Here is a 27,825-nt window from a genome sequence, read left to right on the forward strand (position 1 = left end):
GGCAGACTGTACAGAGGTCACGGCCTGCCTCCCTCGCTGGAACACTGCATGCTCTCCTACATGTGTGCATGTGGAAGCAGTCATGTAATGCAATGCAATGTAATGCAATATAATGTAATGTAATGTAATGTAATATGTGCTGTGTTTGGGGAAATGCTTTACAAAGAAACACAGATTCCATTTTTTTTACCTGGTAAGTAATGAGTGTGCAAATTACTTTTTCAGTTCAGCTTGTGCCAAGAGCCAGTTTTTCCTTTGTTTGGGTTGTGAACTTTATGGGTGAGCAACACCATCTTGTGGTCGCCAGCGGTAATGACAGGAAGTCAGTGCCACTGCCCTCTGTGACAGTGAGACACGGCCATTAAAGAACTGGAACCTTTAAAAGTCCACAGAGAACACAATGCAGTTTGATTTGGAAGTTATTTTTCTGCCTCTTTTTATATACGTTGTTTTTTTTTTTTATATTATCATAAGAGTTTACTGCATGCAATCCCATAAAGTTAGGAAACACAAAACTCACAGTGGTTAAGGGACTGGAGCTTATCAACTACCTTGTAGAAAGCTATTGATCAATTAACTAATCAAGCACTTAAGTTTCAAATGACTTTACATCATCATTTATGTGCCCTGATTCTTCTTTTTTTCTGGCACAAAGAAAAAAAACACAACAAAAAATGACTTAATAGTGAACCGTAAAGGAAATGTTGCGGATAAATGTTAAGGATAATTTTGGTATTTTTCAACCCGGGTCGTATTAAAATGTTGTTTCCCAGCATTTATAACCAGAAATAGCACGAGCTCACTGCTGTAGCTCCTTGTTGGCCTTCAACACGGTCCAACACCGTCCCTTTCTGCATTAAAAACCAACATAAATCTTCAAAACAGGAAGCTCAGTGAGGCCAGAACTGTGCAGCCAAAACCAGTTGCAGCAGAAGGCGCTTTCTAAAAAGTTGTATTTCATTATTTATTGCATTTATAAGTACACATTAGTTTGTGCACATCCGCACTACTCTGCTGCATTTTCGGGAAGTCAGAGCCCAAAATATCATTATAGCAGTTTTTTTAAATTTGGTGTTCCCCATAAAGGCAAACTCAGAGGTTCCTCTTCTTATGAGCGTTTATTTATCCCGAGTTGACTGGCCTTTTCAGACTCTGCAGAGCAACAGATGCACAGAGACACTTCACTGGTTTTGAATTTGCTTTTATTGTTAGTTTGTGGCGCTGCAGGAAGCTCCAGGGTTAACAAAACAAAAATCAAAAATCACAGTGAAAGAAGCAGTTCCTTAAATCCCACAGCTTTTGCTCCAAAAACATGAAACCGAAATTAAAGGATGATTCCATTTTTCCGTGCAGAACTCGTCTGAAATCTGATTATTCAACACATGGGGGATTAAATTTGATCATATTTCCCAAGTCAAAGTTAAAAATCAGGGTTTGAAAGGCTGAAGTCTAATTGTGCCATCGCTCTCTCTCCAAAGCCTCGGCTCATAAAACTGATTCAAACTATTTATCTATCTGTTTATTCATAAAATCAAGCTTTATCACAGAAAACTACACCAATTATATGTAAAATCCCAATTCTAAAAACCTTTAATAATATTCATGCTGGAAGACAAATCATCACCTGAGTCTGACTTTTTCATTTGTCATTTAATCACTAAATTGATTTAATTAATTTTATAAGAGGAACTGACACTTTTTGTATTATCAATTAAATAATTATGAGTTTATTTTGCTTCCTCTGTTTTTTTTTGTTTTTTTTTTGTATTTATGAATCTTGATATCAAATCAGAGAAATGATTCCCTCTCTTTGTCGGTAAAGAGAATAAAAAGGTGAAAATGACTGGGAATAGCTGCGAGTCTGATTATCATTATTGTCCATGTGAAATATAATATTGCGGTTGGGACGTTTTACTACACTGTTGTTCAAAAAAATTTAAAAAAAATTCAAATGAAATCATACACTAATTAATTAAAATGTGGAGCAAACAGTTCCAGTAACTTTTACACTGTGGGAATGTAAATGCACTTCATGACTGCGTTTACACGGCACAGAATATCTGATTTTTAACATTTTTATTGCTTTTGCTTTGAATAGCATCAACCAAACTGCCTGACCTGCAACATGTGACTGTAATGTTGTGATTTGCTGATTAAAGTTCCCTGATTTCCTCTGTAAGGTGTTTTAAATGCAAAGTGTGAAATTTAAATGGCCTATGGAGTCTTTTACTATATTGATCCATTAAAAAAATACTCAAATTGGTTTAATTTATATCTTATACAGCTCTTAATTTGCTTATTTCCATTTCTGTTTTGCCCCAATGATATTTTCAGGGTGCTGTGACCTCTGACCCCTGACGATCTGGCTGGTTTTGTTTTGTTTTGTTGGGTAATATTTGTAATCCAGGCACTGAAAACACAGTAAATTCATCTTTGTGGCAAAATAGGAGCAGTCAGATTTTCTGTCTCTGTGTAAATGAAGCCAAAGAAGTGACTAAAACAATTAAAAACAAAAACAAAAAAGGCACTCTGTGGTTCAGCAGTTTGGCCCCGCCCACTCTGTCAGAAGCTCTGGCGGTGATTGGTGGCGGCGTGCGGGGGAGGGGGCGGGTCTCAGCTCTGTCAGCCAATCAGCTCAGGGCTCGACCTCGAGGTCAGCAGTGCCCGACACCTGAGGGGACACACACACACACACAGGCATGAAGCAGCAACACACACCTGCTGAACGGCACTGAAATGATTCATTTAATTTAACTTAATTTAATTTAATTTAATTATTGGTCTAAAGTCAGACTATGCAGTTTGAAATGGGACAGCGCAGAACTTTAACTCCTAACGTTGAAGGTTAGGCTGCGGAAGGAGAAAACAACAACAACAACAATAATAATAATAAAAATGAAGAAGAAGAAGAAGAAGAAGGTTTGTAAACACATAAAAAAACAATAAAATACGCAATAACTTATGCAAAAAAAATAAAAAAACAGGAAAGCATAGGGAATAATAAAATATAAAACAAACAAACAAACAAACAATGGATTAAAAACCATGAAAAAGCAACGAGGGTAAAGTCTAAACACACCGGGAGAATCAAAACTTAAAACCCACAGCAGCGAAGACTGAAAAGTAACTGAGAGATTATAAGAAGATTACAGCTCGATAAAAATGAGATTTAAAATACGGACGCGTAGCGACCCGTCAAGACCGATAACACACAGATTTAATGTCTGGAATTTGATATTTGGATGTCAGATGAACATAAAAACATAAAAAAAATGCAGTGAAAGACTCTGAGGTTCAGGGTTATGATGGAGTAAAAGATAAATTTCTAAGTTTTATTATTTTGAGAATTGAGTGGCGTTTATTTTTTTTTAACCACATCATAACTGGGCCGCCCCTCTCCTCATTTCAAACGGCATTAAGTACAAATGAAAATAAAGACAGACAAGTGCATAAATGTCGGCGATTCATAATTAAAATGCATTTGCAGTTTGGAAATGAAATAAAATTTAAAAAATGAAAAAGTTTTACCTGAGTCAGCGAGCTGCAGGACAGAGTGGCCATGATGCGCTTGGAGCCGTCGATCCTGGGAGTGAAGGTCTCCGTCCAGTCGATGGAGCCCTGGGGCGCGATGACGCTGTCACACACACACACACACACACACACACACACACACACACACACACACACACACACACACACACACACACACACACACAGGCACGTTAAACCCAACATCTCACCCACATGTTTCCAAAGACTCTCTGGCCTCTCCACTCACAGGCAGATGCTTCTCAGCGGTGTGTGTGTGTGTGTGTGTGTGTGTGTGTGTGTGTGTGTGTGTGTGTGTGTGTGTACCTGTAGAAATGAGTCCTGTAGCTCAGGAGTCCTGGTCCCTCCAGCGCCATCTGCACGTTCTCCAGGGCAAACTGGAAGTGGTTGGTGAAGGAAACGGTCACAGACATCTCGTGCTGCATCTTGGGCCTGCCGCTCAGCTGCAAACACAGTAACAAAAATAAAACCTTTTTGCATGGATAGATAGATAGATAGATAGATAGAAAGATAGGTAGATTCACCTTTATTGATCCCCGAAGAGGAAATTCAAAGTGACACAGCAGCAGCAGACAACATCAAATAAACAGCGAGGCAAATGAATAAATATGCCATAAAATGAAAAACAACATCCAACAGAAGCGAAGGCAGCTTTAACAAATCACTCAGACAATCAAACACAACGTCAGAAAAATAAAAGCAAAATAAGACATGAGAAAACATGAAAGAAAACAACAATGGCGGGGTATAGAACAGAATAGAAGTAGAATGAAGTTTATATAAATAAGTTCAAAGATGACAGTGACTTCTTTCCTGCTGTTTGAAAAAAAAAAAAAAAGTTTTGTTAGTTAGGAGTCGTCCTCAGACATTTGCTTACAGTATAGGTTTTATTTTATTTTATTTATTTTTATTTAATTAATTAATTATTATTATTATTATTATTATTTTCTTTTTTTTTTCTTTTTTTTTTTTAACTCTACAGGCTGGTCTCGCTCTCTGTTTGAAAATGTGACCCAACATGGAAACAAACCCCTGAGGTGATTATTATTTTAATTATTATTATTTTTTTTAAATTATTACTCCTTGAATCAAAAGGAAGAATTTTGATTAAACCTTTTCTGGCGTAAAATGGATCAAATGTAAAATTAAACAACCCGGAAAACATTTCATATGTAAGGATATATAGCATGTGTAAGTGTGTGTGTGTGTGTGTGTGTGTGTGTGTGTGTGTGTGTGTGTGGTTTACCCTGAGCATAAGGGGCGGGGTCTCCAGGTTGACCACCTCGATGGCGCTCAGTGATTGGTCGTCAGCCTGTCCAGTCAGAATGAAGTGCAGGCTGAGCTGAGAGCCCAGGTGAGGCATGTACTCCTGAGCCGTGATCCTGAGCGTCACATTCTCGGCTGCGACACACACACACACACACACACACACACACACACACACACACACACACACACACAATGATGCTGTGAAGACTGAAGTTTTTTTTTCACAGTTTCCTCCTCAGAGCCTGGACTGGACGGGCTCTGCAGAGGAATCAGGGCTTTGCAGTGACACCAGCTGGGTTTCCATCCCCACCTGTTTTTATTTGCACTTTCAGTTTGCACATCAAAAACCTGAATGGAAACACTGAAAATTCGAAAAATACTCGCAAAATATCGTAAAAAAAGTTTTGACGCTTGGGGGAGGTGGAAAAGTTGGTGTATTGATAAAAGGAAAATGAGAATAAGTTGCTATGGAAACTTCCGCTCCACTGCACAGAGGAAAAATGGCGGCAGACGACAACAACAGCCGGTTTGTTTGGATCGAAGAAGAGACTTTCACTTTTCTTCAACTAATTAAAGATTACAACATTTATGCAAACAACAAAGTTTTGATTTCTGACTGAGGCGCCTGTAACATGTCGTCTTCTTCTGTGGTGGTATAATGTCACCCGGCTGGAGAATTAGCGCCACCTGCTGCTCACCTCGATGAACCGACTCCAAATATTCGCATAACAGAAGTGGATGGAAACGCGCATAAATTCACATTTTGTTTTGCCGATTTTCTGAAAATTAGGTTAAAATTTGCGGACTAGTGACATTTAGCATCAGCCTCGTTTGGACGAAGGGAGGATGAATTGTTCGCCTGACAGGCCTGTAACTGTCAGGGTACGAGTTTGACCCCTGGAGCAAAACGCTGAACCCCCTCCTGCTCGCCCCCTGTAGACCAGCCTGGTGAAGACCTCCAGCTCAGATGAGATGCTACTCACTCTGGTTGGCTCCCACAGTGACGGTTAAGTTCTCATCTCGGAAGGTGTGGGCCTCGACTCCGGTGTAGAAGACCACCGACCCGGCCAGGTGGACCTGGATGGTCCTGGGAGTGTCGCTCTGGTTCTGGAACTCCAGCTGCAAGTTGAAGTCGTGACCCAGGTAGACCTGGAGAGACGGGTGAAGGACAAACACAGGGTTGGACGGTGAGTTAAGGTAAAAAATAAAGTTATGAGGCGGTGACACTTGTATTTCGTGTTGCATTACTTTCAATTCAAATGCAAAATGAGGGCAAGGAGACAGCGCTCACTTCCACCAGTGGAGAAATTTCTCCATCTCCAAACTCCTCAAACAACTCTGGTGAAGTTTGATCTGTGAATTTGCACGCTTGACTAAAAGCTCATTTATACTCAACTTTAAATATGGATATAGACGGAGATTCTGTTCATACTTGGCATTCATTTCGTCTGTATTTGTGCAGGTTTTCAGGAAGCTTACGGATACTAACGAAATGGAGCACCACCTGAAATCAGGGGGCAGCACAGCCGATAGTTCAACAGAGGGGTGAAGAAGAAATTTTTTAAAACTGATAATATTAGAGAAGAAATCGTCCGTCCTCCTGCGGTGATGTGTTTAAGGACCTCAGAGACCGCTGTCCTCCTGCGGTGATGTGTTTAAGGACCTCACAGACCGCCGTCATCTACCACGCTGCCTCCTTCTCTGCCTCTTTGCAGCAGCTCCGTTATTACAACCTCCTGCACCGTCGCCATGTTTGTTGCTGTCAGAAACTTTGGACTCTGCGCTGCCCTCTAGTGGATTTACTACTCAACATCAACAGCAACGTAAAGGACGCGTGGAAGCATGTGGGCAGTGACGGTTACATTGTTTGAAACGGATGGTTTTATTTTCATAGGTAAAGGAGCATAAATGAGCCTTAATAAATTCTTCAGCGTCGTGGTAAGCCGTTGTCCACCATCTAGTTATGTCTGATGATGGGATGAAGGCGGCGGATGAAGGGAAACAGGGAGGAAAGGGTGGAGAAATGGAGCAAGAGCTGAGTGCATGATTGAAAACTGGGCTGGGAGGATAGATAGAAAAATAGATAGATAGATAGATAGATAGATAGAGAGTTAGACAGATAGATGGAGAGGTGGGTACCTTGTCTGTATTCATGGCCACAGAGAGCAGGGTTTCAGGCAGCTCAGAGTGATCCAACTCACAGCCGTACTCCTCCGCCCGGTTCATCGTCCTCTGGTTCTCCATGCTGTCTGAGATGTAAAATTACGCATTTGACTGACACACAGGGGGCGCTATGTCATTTGCTCTTTTGTTTGTTTATTAGACTGGACACATATAAGTCACATGTGCCAGACGTAACTGATCGGAGTCTGACGAAGCTCGGTGAAACGATGCATCTCACCTGGCATTTTCAACAATGACCCAAAAATCAGTCAAAATCCGATCATGTGGTTTTTATTCGTTAGTCGTAACATGTGTGATGCTCGATATCTAACGTTAAAAACAACTGATAGGATTTTCATTAATGAACTATGAAAGCCTGAGTCCAGATTTTTTTCTTATGTGTTTTTACACTTCTTAGGGCATGAAAATTTCTGTGAGTCTCCATATTTCTTTAAGGATGCAGGACTGGTATTACCATGTCATTCTACTAGTATTAATATGTTTTCAGCAACAAGAACTGACAGTCTCTGCATAAACCTCAATGTAGGGGAGCAGCAGAGCGCATTCTAACAGCTGATATGCAATTCCACCATAGAAACCATTGCATTTAGGAGAAATTACTTTTAAACTGTCTTTTTATCTGTCCACTGTAGTGACCGCTATGCGTGACAAGGTTAAAGCGCTAAAAGGGAAATGATCTATTCCACCACTGTGATCCAGAATTTTCAAAATTACGACGATCAAACCTTTAGGGGGCGCTACAGTTGCTGGTCAAAAAAGAAAAGATAGGCTCAGAGGTGCGGTGCATGTTTCAGTAAGGGATAAAAAAAAAGTCTGATAAAAAACAAAACAAAACACCATTTTATCAGACTTTTTCACTTGTACATGTGATGGTGAGCTGCAAAATTGAGGTGAAAATGTAATACTAACAATAATAACAATAATAATACTTTATATAGTACCTTTCATACAAGGCGTGTAGCTCAAAGTGCTTTATAATAAAGTGAAAAAAAAAACAAGAATAAAAAGAAATAAAAACAGGCAATTTGAAACAATGAGTTAAAACGCAGTGTTGAATAAATACGTTCTGAATTGTTATTTAAAAAAGTTCACATAGGTAGGGAATTTCATAGATTTTGATGCCAAGCTAAATAAGTTAAAAAAGGTTTCGCTGACGACTTACTTATTTATGTGACAGTTCGTATTTTAAAAAAACTGCCAGCAGAGGATCTAAGAGGCTGTAAATGATTATAAAACGGCGCAAAATTAGTAACGCAGGCTGGTCCCAACCGGCCGAGAGCCTGAAAACAAATAAAAGAACTTTTTTCAATCCTAAACGTCAGCTTAAACTGCGGTTATCTGCTCTTTCTCTCTGTCTTGTTCTAGTTAAAAGCCCAGCAGCAGAGCTCTGAATTAATAGAAATAATATCATAATTATGAAACACTACAGTTGTCCAGTCTACATGAAATAAATGCACGTAACTAGTTCTTAGGCATCCTGTTGGGATAGGAACGGCGGCACGTTTGCAACATTTTTTAAATGAAAGAAAGACGTGTATGCAACCCTGCACGTCTTCGTGTTGCTGTAATTTCTAGGTGTGTGTGTGTGTGTGTGTGTGTGTGTGTGTGTGTGTGTGTGTGTGTGTGTGCATGCATTACCTTCCCTGTACTTGTAGGTGTACGTGATGTCGAAGGGCCGGTCGCTGCCCACAGCCTTGGTCAGCACCAACTGTCCCACGTGGCGCTTGTCCACCCTGAACGGCGTGAGCGTCCCGTAGCGGTCCCGTTTGTAAAACACCACGTCGCTGTTCACCTGGAGGAGGAGGAGCAGGGGAGGGTTCGTGTCCCATCATGCTCTTAACACTGTTTCAACAGCCTTACACCCGAATAAGAGCACAGTCCTGAGGCAAACACAGAGCCCATGCAAGTTGTCGGCATGGAAATTTGATTTGATTTAAATATGAGTGACAATACAGACTATAGCTGTGTCCCAATTCAGGGTCTGCATCCTTCGAAGTCCGGGTCCTCCGAAGCAACCGAAGCAACTGAAGCATCCTCCCCCGTCAACTAACGGCAACGAAATGGGACGGTCTAGCCTTCGGAGTATTTCCTGGTTGCATAACCGCTGTTACCGCCGTTTCCATGACAACAAACTCCGGAGACCGAAATACAACGTTTCTTTCTGTCAGACAAGACAGAACAGGGGTTTTGGTTTAACATATATGGCGTTGGATGTTCAAATGAGTAAAAAACTAATATTTATAATGTGAAATCTGAACTTTTCTCCGACTGAGCAGCAGCACGCAAAGCATTTTGGGATACGGGAGGCCGAGAAGGATAGTCGCGGTGCGTCCTCCGAATCGGCGACCAACGGCTGGAAAGGAGGACGACTTTGAAGTGCGCATTTGAAGGATCCTTCGACTTTGGATGAATTGGGACAGGCCTTCACGCAGTGTTGTGACGTAACTGGCCTTCAAATGCCGACTTCGAAGGATGCAGAGCCTGAATTGGGACACAGCTACTGTATTCACACGGCGGCCATTTTCCTCTGACGTCATGCTCAAAAGCTGTAGTTAAGTTGTACCGCTGTGTTCCTGGTTTTATCTTTTATGAACGTAGGGAATGTACGTTCACTGCTTCCAAATTGATGAACAACTGAAAAGACAACGGAGAGTGAAAATCCAGAAGGACATTGGCTCATATTTCAAGGTAAAACAACATAACTGATCACCGATAGACAACAGCTAACGTTAGCATCATGTAGTCTAATGTTATCAAACGGTAATGTTAGCTAGAATGTGGCTGAATGCTAACGTTAAATGCTAACGAAGGAAATGCTAACATTAATTGTTGCCTAATGGAGTTAAATGGTAACATTAGCTAGGAAGTGGTTGAATGCTAACGTTAGCTGTTGTCTAACGGTAGCTAACGGGTGATCAAATCTGTTGTTTTACTCTGAAATATGGCTGATATCCCTCCAGATTTTCACTCTCCATTGTTTTCTCAGTTGTTCATCAACCAGGAAGTGGTGACACGACAACGTTTTATCAGATTCCCAACTTTTATAAAAGACACAACCTGCAACGATTAGATTAGATTAGATTAGATTCGATTAGATTAGAGAAACCAGGCTTGAATCTAGGCGTGACTTCAGTTCAAACAGACATGATATGTATCAGCCTTTCAACACCTACTGAGACGCCTCTTGTAAAGACAGATATATAGGTCTGTATGACGGCTACGAAAAAAACAGATTTGGTCGGATGTTTTTATTGAATTTGCTGCCACCTGCTGGTTGTTTTTGTTGTTAATGTAGAGCAAAAAAGGCAGGAAGGAAATCGTCATGTAACCAGTTGTTAGTTGATGTTTGTTTACTGATTATCTGTAGGGTTATACACTGAAACTGTAATGCCGACAGCCATTTTGACTGTGTACATGGCTCATCTGTTTTTCAGATTTTTTTTTTTTTTTTTTTTTTTTTTTTTCTAGCTTTGTTAGGTAGTGTTGGCATTGAGTTAGCTTCACATGACAGTGCTGTACTTTAAAGCAATACTCCGACTTGCAATGTGTATTTCAAATCCACATGATCCACTGTGGAAATCAGAGCTTCAGTTTGATGGAGCCAAGCTAATGACTCCCAGGAAATGCTACCCATAGGAACTGAACTACTGGACGTACAGAGGAGAAAATGGTGTCCAACATCTGGTCTCAGTCTGGGGAAGTTGGGAAAAGAGTATTTTGCCCAGAACATTGGAGTATTGCTTTAAGATGCAGTTGAAGTGTGTGCTTTGTAATGTTTATGCGATCTGTGGCACATTTCTTTCTCTTTCATTGTCAGTATTACAACAAAAACAGTTACTTTAGGAAAGCCTCAAGAAGAGTCATGTCTTGGGTTCTTGTTGGAGAATGATAGAAGACATTTGGCATACACTACTCACAAAAAGTTAGGGATATTCGGCTTTCGGGTGAAATTTCAGAATGAACCTATAATGCATTATAACCTTTACAGGTGAACTTAATGTGACCTTCTGTAAACTTTTGAATGCACATGTCCAACTGTTCAGTGTTTCAGTACTTTTTGCACAAGTTGCTGTTCTCTAACAAGGAGTTTAACGGCAAAATTCACAACAGGTGTTTGATCCATGAATCGACCAATAAATGTCCTGGTTCAATTAGAATTGGTATTTAAACAGTCCTCCTCATCATGCTGTTCACATTTTGACATCATGAGACCAAGACGACACCTAACAGTTGATCAGCAGCACCTCGCCATTGCGAGGCTTCAAACAGGATGTTCTTAGACGGAAGTGGCCACTGAGCTTAGAGTGTCACAGAGTGTCATCAGCAGGTTGCAACAGAGATACAGAGAGACTGGAAGAGTCACAGAAAGGCATAGAAGTGGACGTCCTTTGGCCACATCCGACACTGATGACCACTTCATTGTGAACAGTGCCCTGTGGAACCGGATGATGAATGCCACTCAACTCCAGGCACGTTTAAGGGAGGTAAGAGGCACCCAAGTGTCACGTCAGACCATTCGAAACCGTTTACATCAGCATGGTCTGCGTGCTAGACAACCTGCAAGGGTACCTGACCACACCATCAGGCACAGGTGTCATTGTCTTGCATGGGCCAGGGAGCATTTACGCTGGACGAGGGACCAGTGGGCCTCAGTGCTGTTCTCTGATGAAAGTCGATTCATGTTGAGCAGAAACGATGGCCGCCAACGATGTTGGAGACGTCAAGGAGAGCCCTATGCATCAGCCACTGTTGTCACCAGACGGGCCTTTGGTGGTGGTGGTGTTACAGTGTGGGCAGGTGTGTCTAGTCAGTACAGAACTGCCCTACACTTTGTGAATGGTACAGTGACAAGCCCATACTACCTGAATAACATCATTAATCCAGTCATTGTACCCCTGCAAGAACAACACAGGCCTAATTTCATCTTCATGGACGACAATGCTCCAGCTCATCGAGGTCGTATCATTAGGGAACGGCTGCTGGAGACTGGGGTACCTCAGATGGAGTGGCCTGCACTTTCTCAGACCTGAATCCCATAGAAAACCTATGGGATCAGCTGAGTCGCCGTGTAGAGGCTCGGAGCTCTGTACCCCAGAACCTCAATGTCCTGAGGGCCGCCCTTCAAGAAGAGTGGGATGCCATGCCTCAGCAGACAATAAGTCGACTTGTGAACAGCATGAGACGTCGTTGTCAAGCTGTAATTGATGCTCAAGGGCACATGACAAGTTATTGAGACATTGACATTTTTGTTGTGGTATACCCACCACTGTTGTTGGCTTTTGTTTCAATAAATTGTTTGAGATGAGGAAATCACCAGTGCATGCTTCTACTTAAATGCCCTACTTTCATGATATAATATCACTGTAGCGTGAACGTTTTACATTTTCCATAAATTTCACCCGAAAGACAAATATCCCTAACTTTTTGTGAGTAGTGTACACAGGCTGGTCAAACCCTTAAAGGAATTCAACAACATTTTGTGAAAAATACTCTTTTTCCAACTTACCCAGACTGAGAGAAAATGGTATCAAACATTTTGTCTCAGTCTGGGTAAGTCGGAGAAAAGCATTTTGTCCAAAATGTTGGAGTTTTCCTTTAAGTGCTACAGATCTTGCTGTTGTTTCCCTGAGCGTGCAGCCTTTGGTTACCTCGGCGAAGCAGAAGCCGGCATCAAACGGGTGACACAGCAGACCTTCCTTGATGGCGGCAACCGAAGCCGGGCCGCAGCGAAAATGTCCTGAGAGCAAAACAAGACACATTCGTCATCCATCTGTCCATCCAACCGTACGAACATGTACCTGTCCGTCTGTCTGTGCGTCTCACCGTCGCTGGTCTCCTGCGGCGTTGCGTCCACCACCTGCCAGCCCCCCATCCCGTCCGGCAGGTCCGGCCTCGCCATGTACACCTCGTTCCAGCAGTGGTAGTTCCTGCAGAGAGACGACGAAATCCTGTTATTATCACGTCTTTCTTTTTTTGTTGTTCTTCTGCAAAAGGTTTATTGTGATTTTTAAAAGGTGCGATCAGGTGTGTGTTTTGTCCATCGGGGGCAGCGCTCAGCACTAAATAGAGCAGAATGTATGGTGGTCAATGAGGCTAAAGGATCATTACATTTGCTTCCAAACATTGAGCAGTCACTGGACGACAGAAATATGCACTGAGGTGAAATTCATGGCGGTAAAATTAGGAAAAATACCATAAATAAGAATTTATTTTATTCCGTTTGGTCTAGTTTTAGGAAAATCTCCACCTGATGGATTCCACCTGAGTTCTAGGCAAGAAATGCTCACAAGCCGTCCTGTGATTGGCTATAAAAATTGTTGACCTGTTGCTCATCTGTTTGCCCGTGAGCCCTCTCCCAACCATGTGGGGGCGTGTTGGTGATTTTTAAACTGCCTCTGCCGCCATGGAAACAACAGGCCAATTGGAGTGAGCCCGGTCTCCTAGCAACAGACACGACTGACAGGCGTTTGGACCAACCAGATGGAGTCCCTGGTGCTGCGTTTGTCCGGCGCGCCGTCAGTTTTGAAGATCAGGTCAGTCTTCAGGTTGCCCGTGTTGTCGTGGGCCGAGCTGAAGTTGGTGATGACTCTCGCCGGGATGCCGAGGCAGCGCAGGACTGCAGGGGTGTGTGTGTGTGTGTGTGTGTGTGTGTGTGTGTGTGTGTGTGTGAGAGAGAGGGAGAGGGAGAGTGTAATCATGTGAATTAAAAGAGAAAAAGAATTAGTAAAAGTTAACCATTTACTCATGCCAGAATCTTACATACAAACATTTTATGATATTATATCATATGATATTATATTATTATTTCTGTCCTGTGTCTCCATATTCACATTCACATATTTTTAGGACTTTTTCAGTCTTTGGCATTTCTGACTTTATCCAAATGAGGAACAAGCTTTTTCCAAAACATATTATGCAAAATATCAGTGTGTCAAGTGAAATATCACCCACAAACATCACCTTTTTATGAACTAACAGCAAGCAACACATTTGAGGAAAAACTAGATGGATATTGGTGAACGAGGTCGGGTGTTTTCAGGTTGTCAGCGTATACGACGTCTGTGCTTTGCAGATAAATCGTCAAATTAAATAAAACGAGTAAATGAGTCTCACAGCTGTTGAAGATTCCTGCGAACACCCAGCACTGGGCGAAGCAGACGGGCACGCCGGTGTTGGCGTACTCCTGCAGGATCTTCACGCTGCCGGTCCACAGCGTCGGCGCCGTGCCCATGGAGAAGTCCTCGCTCCAGTTCCCCACCATGACGCCGTTGTCATCCTGCGAGTTCAGCTGGGGGGAGGAGGGGGCGGGGCCAAAAGTCACACGGCTGTTTTTAAACTGTACTCAGCGGCTCATGGCTCTCGCCACGGCCCTGATCCAGTTTAAAGCTCTAGCTCACAGGTGTGGTTACAAAAAGCGGAAACACAACGTGCCAGGCGAAATAATTCATTACATCTATTGTGCCGCTCTCTCATAGATCCATACGTTACTTACTGCGTGGAGGTCTCGGGACACACTTACAAAAAAATCACAAATCCAATTTTTATATTACAAACAAGAGCAATAAGAATAACAAACAGAGCTGATTATCAGGAACATACAAACATATTATTCATAAATTCACAAGCCCTAAAATTCATCGATTTGGTTGACTTTAAACCTGCACAAATCATGTATAAAGTGAATAATAACATACTTCCAGAAAGTAAGTAAAGTAAGATGATTCAGATCAGAGTGAATAAATATCAACTGAGAGGGATTTGCATGTTAAAAAAAAAAAAACAAAGGCAAGAACAAATGAAAAACAAATTTCATGTAGAAATAGAAATGAAATTACGCAATCCGCTTAATAGATTTAAAAAGCTGTTTAAAAATAATATTATTAGTAAATATAAAAAAAAATTATGAACACTAGTGTATTTATGAACTGCCTTGGGACCCTCTGTATGTATAATATACACATATTTTGTTTTTGTGTATTTTATTTAATTTTATTATTTTAAGTGAGCTGACGAAAGCTTATAAATGTAAGAAGGAAAGGCAAAATAAGCTAAAGCTTCAGCCTATACCTTTTCAGTCGGTGTATATTTCTATATATCATATATTTCTTTTGGTTTTTCAGTACTGAAAGAAAATTAAATATTATTTATTTATTGTTTAAACATATATGTATAAGATATTGTCTATTTATATGTGTATTTGATTTCTGCAAGTTGAAAATGACCGAAATAAATTCACTAAACTAAAAAAAATAAAACAGGTGAATAAATCAACTAAAATGTCGTAGTTGTTATTTTCGTGTCTTATAATATGATTTTGAACATTTGGCCAGTTTAATACAATTTTCTGTGAGTTCTGGTTGAAACAGCCACCTAATAATAATAATAATAATAATAATAATGATAAAGTCCTCAACATTCAGAAACCACACAGCTGATAATTGGCTGTGGAAAGCAAAGCAGCTCATGTTTGGGATCTTTTGGAAACCTCGGGATCTCCGCTAGGATTTAAAATAAAGTTCCTGTGGGTTTGAACGAAGCTCGTCCACGAAGCGACGACGAAAAGACAAAAATCTAAAATTGAATATTTACTTTTTTGTACAATTCAAAATTGTTTTGCATTAAATTTTTTTTTTAATCTCACCATGGCAGATCCCCTCCTGACCAGCTTGATGACGTTGCCCCGGTGGTAGATGGGCATCCGAGACGCATCCAGGATGTGAATACAGGCGTCAAGGACACCAAGCTCAAACTGGAGAGAGAGAGAGAGGGAGAGAGAGAGAGAGAGAGAGAGAGAGAGAGAGAGAGAGAGAGAGAGAGAGAGAGGGAGAGAGAGAGATGTTTACAGATTGCACCGTCTGCATCTCGTTTTATTTGATATCTGTAGTTACATCACAGATTGCTGTTATTATGATTATTTTTTAATTCATATTCAAGATTTGTTGTAGTATCGCATACATAGTGTAGTTAATGGTAATTAATTAGTACTTAATGTGGAAATACACACCGACCCCTGCTTGTATGCCAGTACAGACGTCCTGTGCTGGATCAGTGTGTGTGTGTGTGTGTTCTTTAATAATGTATGGGAATGTGCATCTATATGTTGTGTATGCATTTTTGTGAATGTGTGTGTGTATTGCATAAAAAATGTGTTTGTGTACTCTATATGTTTGCATGCAACTGTGTGTATGTGTGTGTGTGTATGTCTGTGCAAATCATTTGAATTTGAGTGCCTGGGAGTGCATATGCATGTGTGTGTGTGTGTGTGTGTGTGTGTGTGTGTGTGTGTGTGTGTGTGTGTGTGCGCCCACCTGTCCGTACAGCCAGGTGCGCTGTGAGACGGCTTTGACAGCTCCCTGGTAGATGATGCCGTACTCGTTGAGGACGTACTCCCTCCTCTCAGCCTCGTCAGGAAGAAAGACAGGGTCCTCTGCAGAGAGACAGACAGACAGAGAGAGAGAAAGCGACAGGTAGAGAGACAGACAGAGACATTATTATTATTATTATTATTATTTTATTTTATGTATATCACTACTGTTTGTTACACATCTGTCCAAAAATGCTTTGGCAATATTGTATGTACTACAGTCATGCCAGTAAAGCTTATTGAATTGAATTGAATTGAATTGAATTGAGAGAGAGAGAGGGAGAGAGAGACAGACACAGAGAGAGAGAGTCACACAGAGAGAGAGATAGAGAGAGAGAGGGACAGAGAGACAGGCAGAGAGAGAGACAAGCAGAGAGAGAGAGACAGACACACAGAGAGACAGGTAGAGAGAGAGACAGGGACAGACAGAGACAGACAGAGAGACAGAGAGAGAGAGAGAGAGAGACAGAGAGAGAGAGACAGTGCTTTAGTCACATCTTAAAATCTTGTTTTTCTTCCGTCCTCTGTGTCACAATCCCAAGCCAACATCTGTTTTTTTCTGTAACCAACTCTGAGCTTCAGTGTCTCGGGAAAAATGAAAATTCAAGTTTTCAGCAGCCAGAGGACGGACGTGAAAACGGACTCGGCTGTAAGTTTGAACGGAGCCCAAGTTTGTTTTCCAGCCCTGAAGGTTTCACTTGGAGCGACCCGTCTGAACTCTGAGGAGCTGCAACTCCCAAAATATTCACAGCATGAAAAAAAATCAGCTGATTCTGAGGGAGACAGGTGGGATTATTTTTTTCTGAATTGCTTGATTTTATATGGAATGACCCAACACTAAAACTCTGCAGACACAAATACAATCAAAGCTCCTCACGCAGGACAAAACCAGTCAGTGAATTGTGTGAGAGCAGGGACAAGCGGCTGACCGGGGCACCAGGCGTTGAACAGGACGTAGAGGTCGGTGGACGGGTCTCTGCGGGTGCGGTGCATGCCGCTCCTCCCCACCACCGCCACGTAGGTGCGGAACTTGCCCACGATGGCGTTGGGCGACGGCGTGACGCCCAGAACGAGCGAGGGGCCCTGCGCCTCGAGCACCCGGCCCACCCAGCCACCGCCGCCGCCACCACGCCGCTGGCCAAACGTCACCGCCACCATGGTGCCCTTATTGGCCGAGGGGTTGGAGCCTGGAGAGAGAGAGAGAGAGAGAGAGAGAGAGAGAGAGAGAGAGAGAGGAGAGGGAGGAGAGAGAAAGAGAGAGAGAGAGGAGAGAGAGGAGAGGAGAGGAAGGAGGGGAGAAGAAAGGAAAGGAAAGAAGGAGACGAGAGCAAAGGGAAGGAAAGGAAAGAAGGCGAAGAGAGCAAAGGGAAGGAAAGGAATGGAAAGGAAAGGAAAGAAGGAGAGGAGAGGAAAGGAAAGGAAAGGAATGGAAAGGAAAGAAGGAGAGGAGAGCAAAAGGAAGGAAAGGAAAGGTAAGGGAAGAAGGAGACGAGAGCAAAGGAAAGGAAAGGAATGGAAAGGAAAGGAAAGAAGGAGAGGAGAACAAAGGGAAGGAAAGGAAAGGTAAGGGAAGGAAAGGAAAGGAAAGAAGGAGAATAGAGCAAAGGGAAGGAAAGGAAAAGAAAGGAAAGGAAAGGAAAGAAGGAGAGGAGAGCAAAGGGAAGGAAAGGGAAGGAAAGAAAAGAACAGGAGGAGAGGAAAGGAAAGGAAAGGAAAGGAAAGAAGGAGAGGAGCGCAAAGGGAAGGGAAGGAAAGGAAAGGACAGGCAAGGAAAGGAAAGAAGAGGAGGAGAGGTAAGGAAAAGAAAGGAAAGAAGGAGAGGAGCGCAAAGGGAAGGAAAGGAAAGGAAAGGAAAGGAAGGGAGGGGAAGGAAAAAGTTAGGAAAAGAGATGAAAGGAAGGAGAGGAAAGAGCACAAAAGAAGAAGACGAAAGGAAAGAAGGAAATGAAGCAAAAGAAAGAAAAGACGGAAAGGGTAGGAAATGAAAGAAGGAAATGAAAGATGGAATATAAAGGAAGGGGAAGTAAAGAAGGACAGGAAAGGAGAGAAAAAGCAGAAAAGGACAAGAGAAAGGAAAGGAAACAAGAGGGGGAGAGGAGAAGAGAGAGAGGGAGAGGAGAGGATGAGAGGAGAGAAAAGAAGAGATGAAACACTGAGAACAAAATGAAGTAAAAATTAAAGTTAATTAATGATTGAGATGTGAAACTGCTCCCTTGATGCGGGCAGTCGAGCTCCTTAACGAGCTCCCAATTAGCTCGCACACACACACACACACACACACACACACACACACACACACGCACACACACACACGGCCCACAGCAGCTGTTAAGGGAAACAGGTTTATTGTGTCGACATGACTCTATTAAAACTGAGAGAAAAAACATGAAGCATCAAATTAAAAAAGTAGAGATTAGAAACTTCTGCAGTGAAACTTTGAGGCTCTGACCTCTGACCTCTGACCTCTGACCTCTGATACTGAGCCACATCTTTACTTACAGACAATTAATCAATCATAAATGATGATGTTGAGATGAGTTTTACTTCAGTGTTTTTGTCCGTATTTGAAATGGAGCGTCTCAACATCAGTAATTCACAGTTTTAGCGTCTGTTGGATTATATGTTGTTTAACACGCTGAGAAACATTGTGTAAAAATAAAACCTGATACCTGCCTGCTCCTCAAACTAGAAAGTCATTTTTTTATTACTTACTTTCCAAAATAAATAAATACATAAATAATTAAATTAAAAAAATAATAAGGCAGTTTGGAGATATGGGGATTTCATAAGTGGCAATGTGTCTGAGGTTTACACACGTTCTGGTTAATTCAAAACGGTAAAAATGCATAAAATCCATTCATAATTTAACTTTATGTGCAACACATTAACTAGATAACTGTGCAACAATTCAACAGTGCAATACCCCGGTGTGTATGTGGTGTACATGTACAGAAAATGACACTAAAAATCTGATGTCTGAGCAGAATATAATAACTTTTGTCGGTTGATATTCTTAGTTTTATAAAATTTCAAGTTTTATGTGAAGTAAAGATGAATTATCTGAACAAAAGATAATTAGTTGGCACGGCTGCAGGTGGTTTTCTTCCAAATTTAAAAGTTTGAGTTGAGACTCAAAACTTTAAAATCCTGTACAGTAAGTTGCCGTGAAATTTTGACTTTTGACTTTTCATTTTGCTCTTTCATTTTTGCAGTGATATTGTTGTAATATATTGTGGAATTAACATACCCATTTTAACATAATGCTCATTGTTTGATTTCGTTTTGAGTTTGCGTCGTTTTACTTATCCTAGTGCACACATTTTAACGTTTCTTATTTTTCCTTTTCTGTTTCTTATAACTTCACTTGTCCTTGCAGATTCTCCAGTTTCCTCTCAGGGATCAAGACATTATTTCAAAACAAAACAAAACAAAAAGCACTGATGACTTTTCCAGAGCTGCTGTGTTTGGGACACTTAGCTGAGAGTGGAGCGACTGATTGAACTGTGTGTGTGTGTGTGTGTGTGTGTGTGTGTGTGTGTGTGTGTGTGTGTGTGTGTGTGTGTTGTAATGACAGCCGTGGGGACTTTGCTCTAATTAGCCAGGCAGACGAGTGCGAGGCTGCCTAACCGACTGCCTGTCGTCTAATTGTTCGGTGGGCGACTCTTAACGAGCGTCGCCTCTTCAGCTAATTGGTTAATCAGGAAGCGGCTCGCCACGAGACGCCACGGAGCGCGCTCAGTGACAGAGGCCACGCCCCCTCGGATGTTACTGGAACAGACGGGAACCAATCAAGAGCGACTCCTCTGGGGAAAATGCAAAATGAGATGAAATTAGCTGTAAAATTGAGCCTGAACAGAGAAGCTGAGGTTTATCTGTCACTTACAGACTCCGTAAAAAAAAAAAAAAAAAAAAAAACGTTAAAAAAAAAGGAACTGACTCCATTTTTTTTTATTGTGCCATTGCTGCTAAATTCTCTACTTGTTTTAATTCACCTACTTTATTTTCTTTGTTAAATTGTTATTTCATGTGATTTTTTAAAATCTGTTTTTACTGTAATGTGTCTATGAGTGCTGAGAAAAGAGCAATACAAATATAATGTGTTACATAATGTAATATAATCTATTATAATGTATTGTGCTCTGCGATGGACTGGTGACCTGTCCAGGGTGTTTCACTGCCTTCGCCCTATGAGCGCTGGGATTGGCTCCAGCAACCCCCCGCGACCCTAGTGAGGATAAGCGGTTTAGAAGATGAATGATGAATAATGTATTGTTATTGTTATTGTTATTATTATTATTATTATTATTATTATTATTATTATTATGAAAGGAGTATTTTTTTCTTTAAGCACGTAAAACCAGAAAAGTGAACTGAGTCAGGTGGTCTTTGATTGGCTGCTTTAACCCTTCAAACCTAAGAAAACTCACTGGATTTCTTTTCGGAAAAAAACAACAACAAAAAAACAAAAAAAAAAAACAAGCAAAATATTAAGAGTCATTACCAGAAAGTCAGTACAAATAATAAAGTAAAATAAAATAAAAGATAAAAGTGCCATAACATGATGAAAACACATAACACACACAAAAAATAAACAAATAAATAAAAAATAAAATTGGAAAAAGTAGCTGAAAATAACCAAAAAAAGACGAATATGAGGAAAATTGTTTAAAAAAGGTTAAAAATGTTTATAAATATAGCTCATATATAAATATGATAACTCATTCATTCATTTTCTGACCCGTTTATCCTCATTAGGATCCCAGAAAAAATTACAAGAAAAAAAGCTAAAAATTCATTAAAAGAAAATGTTAAAAAAAAAGGCAAGAAAATGTTCCTGAATATCATAAACTCATGTATAAATATTACAATTTATTCATTCATTTTCCAAGCTGCTTAACCGAATTAGGGTCACAGAAATGTTATAAAAATTAAATCACAAAAAAATGACCAGAATCATTGTTTAAAATAATGAGCAGAAAATTACCTCCTTCCCAAAATCATTCAAAAAGTAAAAATAAAGAAAGAAAGAAAAAATAAAATTGGAAAAATAAGCTGAAAATAACCAAAAAAAAAAGTGAGATGAGGAATACGAAGAAAATTGTTTAAAAAAGGTTAAAATAATAATAATAATAAAAATAAAAGATAAAAGTGCCATAACATGATGAAAACACATAACACACACAAAAAATAAACAAATAAATAAAAAATAAAATTGGAAAAAGTAGCTGAAAATAACCAAAAAATAATAGTTTATAAATATAGTCCATATATAAATATGATCATTCATTCATTCATTTTCTGACCCGTTTATCCTAATTAGGATCCCAGAAAAAATTACTCGAAAATAAGCTAAAAATTTGTGAAAAGAAAACGTTTAAAAAAGGCAAGAAAACTATGTTCATGAATATCATAAACTCATGTATAAATATTACAATTCATTCATTCATTTTCCAAGCTGCTTAACTGAATTAGGGTCAAAGAAATGTTATAATTTCACATAAAAATTAAATTTCAAAAAAATTACCAAAATCATTGTTAAAATAATGAACAGGAAATTACCCCCCTCTCGAAATTGTCCAAACAGCAAAAATAAAAAAAAAAAACTGAAATGAAAATGAATTGGTGGATTTTGTTGAGAGGGCTAAGTAAAACCTTTCAAAATAAAGGCGTGAAAAAGGCATGATGTGATTGTGAGCTGTGACTCCTCCAGCGGTGAAGATCAAACTCACCAATCAGGAACTCGAGCTGGAAGTCGTCGTCGGGCGTCGGCGGGCGGCTGAAGGAGACGCGCAGCACGAACTCCTGACCGCGGCGAACCACCAGGTTGGCGTTGTCAAAGGCAACCGTGTGATGGGCGGGCCTGTTGATCTGCTGACACATGTCAACGTGAGACACACTCAGGGAGGCTGGAGGGGGAGGAGGAGAGGGAGAGAGAGGAAGGGAGAGAGAGAGAGAGAGGAGGGGGAGAGAGAGAGAGGAGGGGGAGGAGGGGGAGAGGGAGAGAGGAGGGGGAGAGAGAGAGAGGAGAGAGAGAGAGAGGAGGGGGAGAGAGAGAGAGAGAGGGAAAGATGGTGGGGAAAGAGAGAGGAGAGAGAGAACAGAGGAGGAGGGTGGGGGTTGTGGGAGGAGGTGAGAGAGGAGAGGAGGGGAAGAGAAGGAGAAATAGGGGAGAGAGGGAGAGACATGTAAAAGTTATATTTCAATGTTTATAATGTCATTTTTTGCTTTGGCAACATGTTTGATTAAGAGAAAGAGAGAGAGAGAGAGAGAGGAAGGGAGAGAGAGGGAGGAAGGGATGGGGGATAGGGAAAGAGAGAGAGGGAGAGAGAGAGGGAGAGAGGGAGATAACAAGAATAAAAAGTCTGTCATTCTATTTTAGCGCTCTAAATAACATATTATAGTGGAATTTCCTGCTGTGATGTGGTGATTCATATGGATGATAAATGCACACACACACACACACACACACACACACAAGCACACACACACAAGCACACACACACACACTCTGAGAAAATTTATTCATAGGAAAACCCCTTGAGTTGTTTCAAAACTGAATACAGCACAATATGATAGAATGAGAAACAATAAAATAAAATAAAATAAAATACCAGCGATGCAAATAAAATACAGACACACTCTTTGAACAACAAAATCTTCTCTTTTGGATTCATCACAAAAAACTGAAAAAAAAAAAAAAAAAAAAAGTCCAGAAGGAAAACGATGCAGACACACCACCTGACCTGTTCACACTGACTTCACACACACACACACACACACACAGAGCGTACCGCCCATGGGTGCGTGGCCTCTGGGCTCGGCATCATCACCACCTGCATCGTCAAAACGCTCGAACTCCAGAGGATCAGGCCCGTCCTCCAGGTTGGTGGACGGCACCTTCACACAGAGACACCAGTTAATATTAAAATGAAAAAAATAAAAATAAAAATAAAAACAACACAGTGATCTATCTATCTATCTATCTATCTATCTATCTATAGGACAGAAAGAAACATATAAAGAAGAGAAAAATGTCTTAAAAAAAACAAATTTTGCAGTTAAAATTTAAAAATAAAATGTCTGATAAGGGCTCAGAGGTTACCAGGGCACTGTAGCGCCCCACGTGGGTGACGTGCGGCGGCTTCCTGGATTCATCAGACATGGTGGTCAGGGTCAAAGGTCAAGACACTGAGGTCACACTGACGAGGAAGGACAGAGAGAGGGGGGAATTAGGATTTTTTTTAAATTTTCTTTTTTTTTTTTCATTTGAATTCTCCATAAAACCCACAAAAACAAACAAACAAACGAATAAATAAATAATAAATAAATAGAATTTTTTAAAAAATCAAGCAACAACTCAATTAAACTCAGACAGGCAGAAGTCTCTGGAGAAGATTATTATTTAAAATGAAATTTAAAAAAAAAACAAACATAACTTCACTATTAAATACCATAACACATATTTCAACCCTGTAGGAATATTGTACTATAGGTAATACCACTACTACTACTACTACTAATAATAATAATAATATTAATAATGATAACAACAATAATAATAATATAAATTCCATAAAGGACTGCATTCACTATTAAATACCACAAACACACTTTAAGACACACTTTAAGGTAATAATAGTAATTTTAAAAATACCATGAAGAACTAAATTCACTATTAAATACCACAAACACACTTTAAGACCCTGTAGGAATAATACAGTGACACTATGGGAAATAAAAACACAATAAATTCATATACGGTCAACAGAGAAAACAACAATATTACATTTACACCACAGCAGATACCAATACCATAAAAAATACCATAAGGTCTAACACACACACAGTCACTATAATAATATTATAGGAATATTATGGCATATTGTAGGAATATTACAAGGGATATTATGGAATATTACAGGGATATTTTAGGAACGTTACGGTATATTATAGGAATATTACAGTAATATTATAGGAATATTAAGGATATTAGAGGAATATTACAGCAATATTATAGGACTATTAAAGGAATATTATAAGGATATTATAGGAATATTAAAGGAATATTATAGGAATATTATAAGGATATTATAGGAATATTTCAGGGATATTATAGGGATATTAAGGATATTAGAGGAATATTACATGGATATTATAGGACTATTAAAGTAATATTATAGGAATATTATAAGGATATTATAGGAATATTTCAGGGATATTATAGGAATATTGGAGTGACTTTGCATGGAGGCTGTGTTGTGTTTCTGTCTCCTTTTGGCCGTCAGTCACAAAAGGTTATTTTCGTCTCTTTCATCGCCGCTTCATACATGAACATAAAGACTGTCCCGGGAGCCTCCTCCTCCTCCTCCTCCTCCTCCTCCTCCGTCATCAATTTCACTTTCTAAATCGCCACAAAAGAAGCTCCACGGATGCTCACGCAATTTACTTATGCTAATGTAATTTCCCCCGGCGGCGGCCTGCTCTTGTTTTGTGGCGAGTCGAGCCGAGCCGACAATAAAGAGGATTCCTCGGAGGGGACGCCGCGCGGCGGAGGGCGACACCGACTCGTAATTGACTTTCATCAAAGGAGAGCTCTGATTTGTCTTTCTTCTTCTTTTTATTCCTATATTTATTTATTTAGTGTATATTTTGTGATGCTTGATGCGTTTGTTAGGCTTCCCAGTCAGACAAGCCGCATTTCCCAGAAGCCCTCCCTCCGCCGGATGAGGTGCGGCGGCGAGCCACCTGTTCGCTCTCAGCTTCCTCTGTTCTGACGAAGTCGTGTGAAAAGCTCTCTGCCTCGCTCGCTCTCCCCTCCAGCTCTCATGTCTTCACCAGCATCACATCAGGAACGCAGGGAGGTTCAAATTAAAGTTACATCTACTGTCAGGGTGTGGACGTTTTGACCTTTAACCTCCATGCTGTTGTAAAAAACCTGGACTTATTTTTGTCTGTCCAGTCAATTTTAGAAAGAGCAACAATCGATTAAACCTCTAAAAACTCATCTCTGTTCATCAATATTACATATTTACAAGTTTTTCCCATGACAAACAATCCCTTACTGCCTTAGAATGGCTTTGATATAACTCAGCAGCTCATTAAGTATTGAATATTCTATGAATATTCAATTAGTCCCCACCCACTCTCTGCCTTATTGCTTGTTATTTGTATCATAATTGATAATCTATTCATATAAATATATATTTTTTCAGCTATTCTCTCAGTTACACCAATACTGTTCAAGTGACGCAGCAAAACAAATAAATAAATATTTAAAACGATTAAAAAATATATAAAATATTTAGAATACATATAATTATTTTAAATAATACAAAAATATCGTTTTTTTTCCCCTTAAAGTCACGTTGAAACGTAAAATCTGCAGGTACGCAGTGACCCAGTTAACCAAAACTAATTCCTCCTGCAGGATTTGTAAGTAGATTAACACACACACACACACACACACAAAAAAATCCTTAAAATTTTTATGCATAAAAGGAAAAAGAAGGACCTAAACTCTGCTGAACAGGAATAAAGGACAACATTTTCACACCAACACCGCGTTGGAAAATCAAGCAATTCACACAAACAAACTGACATGATATTTTTCAAATGATAATAACAGTGATAATGTGTGTGTGTGTGTGTGTGTGTGTGTGTGTGTGTGTGTGTGTGTGTGTGCGTGTGTGTGTGTGTGTGTGTGGCAGCTCACCGCTCACGAGATGAGAGATGAAGTTTGTCTGTCGGAGCTGAGCAGGCAGACGGTGAGGAGGCCGAGCTCAGCATCACTTTATATAGACACTCAGCTTCCCCTTCACACACATGCACACACACACACACACACACACACACACACACACACACAGAAACACACACCAACTATGGGAGGATATCTTTTTCAATGATGTATAACAAGATTAGTAGAAATATTAGTAGAAAATAAATAAATAACAAATAAAAATCACATAATTTGATTGACAAATGCACAGTTGACTGTTTATTATATAACAGTAAATAAACAGCTGTAACTGTAAGAGTGTTCAGCTCTGAAAGTATATTTGGTGTTCAACTATTTATGACAAATTTGTAAGTTTTAGGATTTTTGTGAAATTCTCATATGAACTTGTATAATTTCCATGTTATATTCATTTACCTGAAGTGAAGCTTCACAGAGCACAAGTTTTAAAAAAAATCATTTATTTTTGATGGAGAGATACTTTTATGTTTGTATTATTATCATTATTATTATTATTATTAGTAGTAGTAGTAGTAGTAGTAGTAGTAGTAGTAGTATTTTTGTTGTTGTTGTTGTTGCATTAAAACTAATTTAATTTGTTAATTTGTGACATTTGTCGATGGTAGTGTTTACATATGTTTCTGTCTGTATTTTTTTTTTTTTTAATTAATTTTAGTACTTTTAGTGTGTGTGTGTGTGTGTGTGTGTGTGTGTGTGTGTGTGTGTGTGTGTGTGTGTGTGTGTGTGTGTGTGACTGCTGAGAGAAGCCTCCTCTTATGATAGGAGTTGTTTACTGTCACCAGCTGCAATGGGGAAGTAAAAGTGTGTGTGTGTGTGTGTGTGTGTGTGTGTGTGTGTGTGTGTGTGTGTGTGTGTGTGCTGACTGGGCAGATGCAGACATGAAGGTGACCTTGACCTGAAGTGTGTCTGTCAAGCCGTCATCCGTCCGTCCGTCCGTCCGCCTGCAGAGACGCGACATGACACTCGCTGACTCTCAGACTTTCAGACTTTTATTTATTTATTTTTATTTTTGTATTTTCTCCTCCAGCAAACGTCTCTGTCCGCCTCGCTCCTCACACCTCCTGCATTTCTTCATCACAGATTGTCGTGGATCAAATTTGTTTCTGACGCGTCACAGAAGTTAAAATGTTGTGAATTTAAAGTGAAAAGAGGCTCACAAATGCAAACGTCTGCTGAACCCCTTGTGACTTTAATGCACAACATTTTAAGTGAAATATACAACATTTTAAATGCAATACCCATTCTAATTATCAAAGTATTTATTTTAGTTTCATATTTATTGTGTGCTTGTTGTTTGTCTTTAATTGACTTATTACTTGCACCGATGAAAGGTATTGCTCCTGATAGCTCATGAGTGTTTAGCTATGAAAACATCAGCTAACCTGTTGTTAGCAAGGAAAACATTAGCTTAGCTACGTATTGTTAGCTCAGAAAACACTGGCTAACATGTTGTGTGCTAGGAAGCATAACGAGTTATTAGCTATGAAAACACTAGCTCACATGCTATAAGCTAGGAAAACATTAGCTAACATGTTGTTAACAAGAAAAGGATTAGCTAATGTATATATTGTTAGCGAGGAAAACAATAGCCAACGTTATTAGCTGGGAAAACATCAGCTAACATGTAATTAGCTAGAGAAACAATAGCTACATGTTGTTTCCTTGGAAAATATTAGCTAACACTGTGTTAGCCAGGAAAATT

The 27,825-nt window shown here is 40.0% G+C and overlaps 1 protein-coding gene across 1 annotated transcript; it reads right to left on the reverse strand.

Annotated features, from left to right (window-relative positions):
- Positions 1-1,754: 1,754 nt before the first annotated feature.
- Positions 1,755-26,115, reverse strand: LOC115378850 (coagulation factor XIII A chain). The gene is made up of 18 exons (XM_030079374.1): positions 26,079-26,115; positions 23,469-23,565; positions 23,158-23,263; positions 22,096-22,272; positions 17,296-17,553; positions 16,311-16,429; positions 15,644-15,751; positions 14,116-14,290; positions 13,480-13,618; positions 12,826-12,929; positions 12,651-12,739; positions 8,641-8,794; positions 6,958-7,067; positions 5,802-5,967; positions 4,796-4,950; positions 3,856-3,992; positions 3,529-3,634; positions 1,755-2,671 (listed from the first exon to the last, which is right to left on the reverse strand). Exons 2-18 carry the CDS (start codon positions 23,526-23,528, stop codon positions 2,636-2,638), a joined length of 2,199 nt encoding a protein of 732 aa, XP_029935234.1. The 5' UTR covers positions 23,529-23,565; positions 26,079-26,115; the 3' UTR covers positions 1,755-2,635.
- Positions 26,116-27,825: the final 1,710 nt, after the last annotated feature.

Source organism: Myripristis murdjan, chromosome 20 (genome assembly GCF_902150065.1).
Source record: "Myripristis murdjan chromosome 20, fMyrMur1.1, whole genome shotgun sequence".
NCBI classification, from domain to species: domain Eukaryota; kingdom Metazoa; phylum Chordata; class Actinopteri; order Holocentriformes; family Holocentridae; genus Myripristis; species Myripristis murdjan.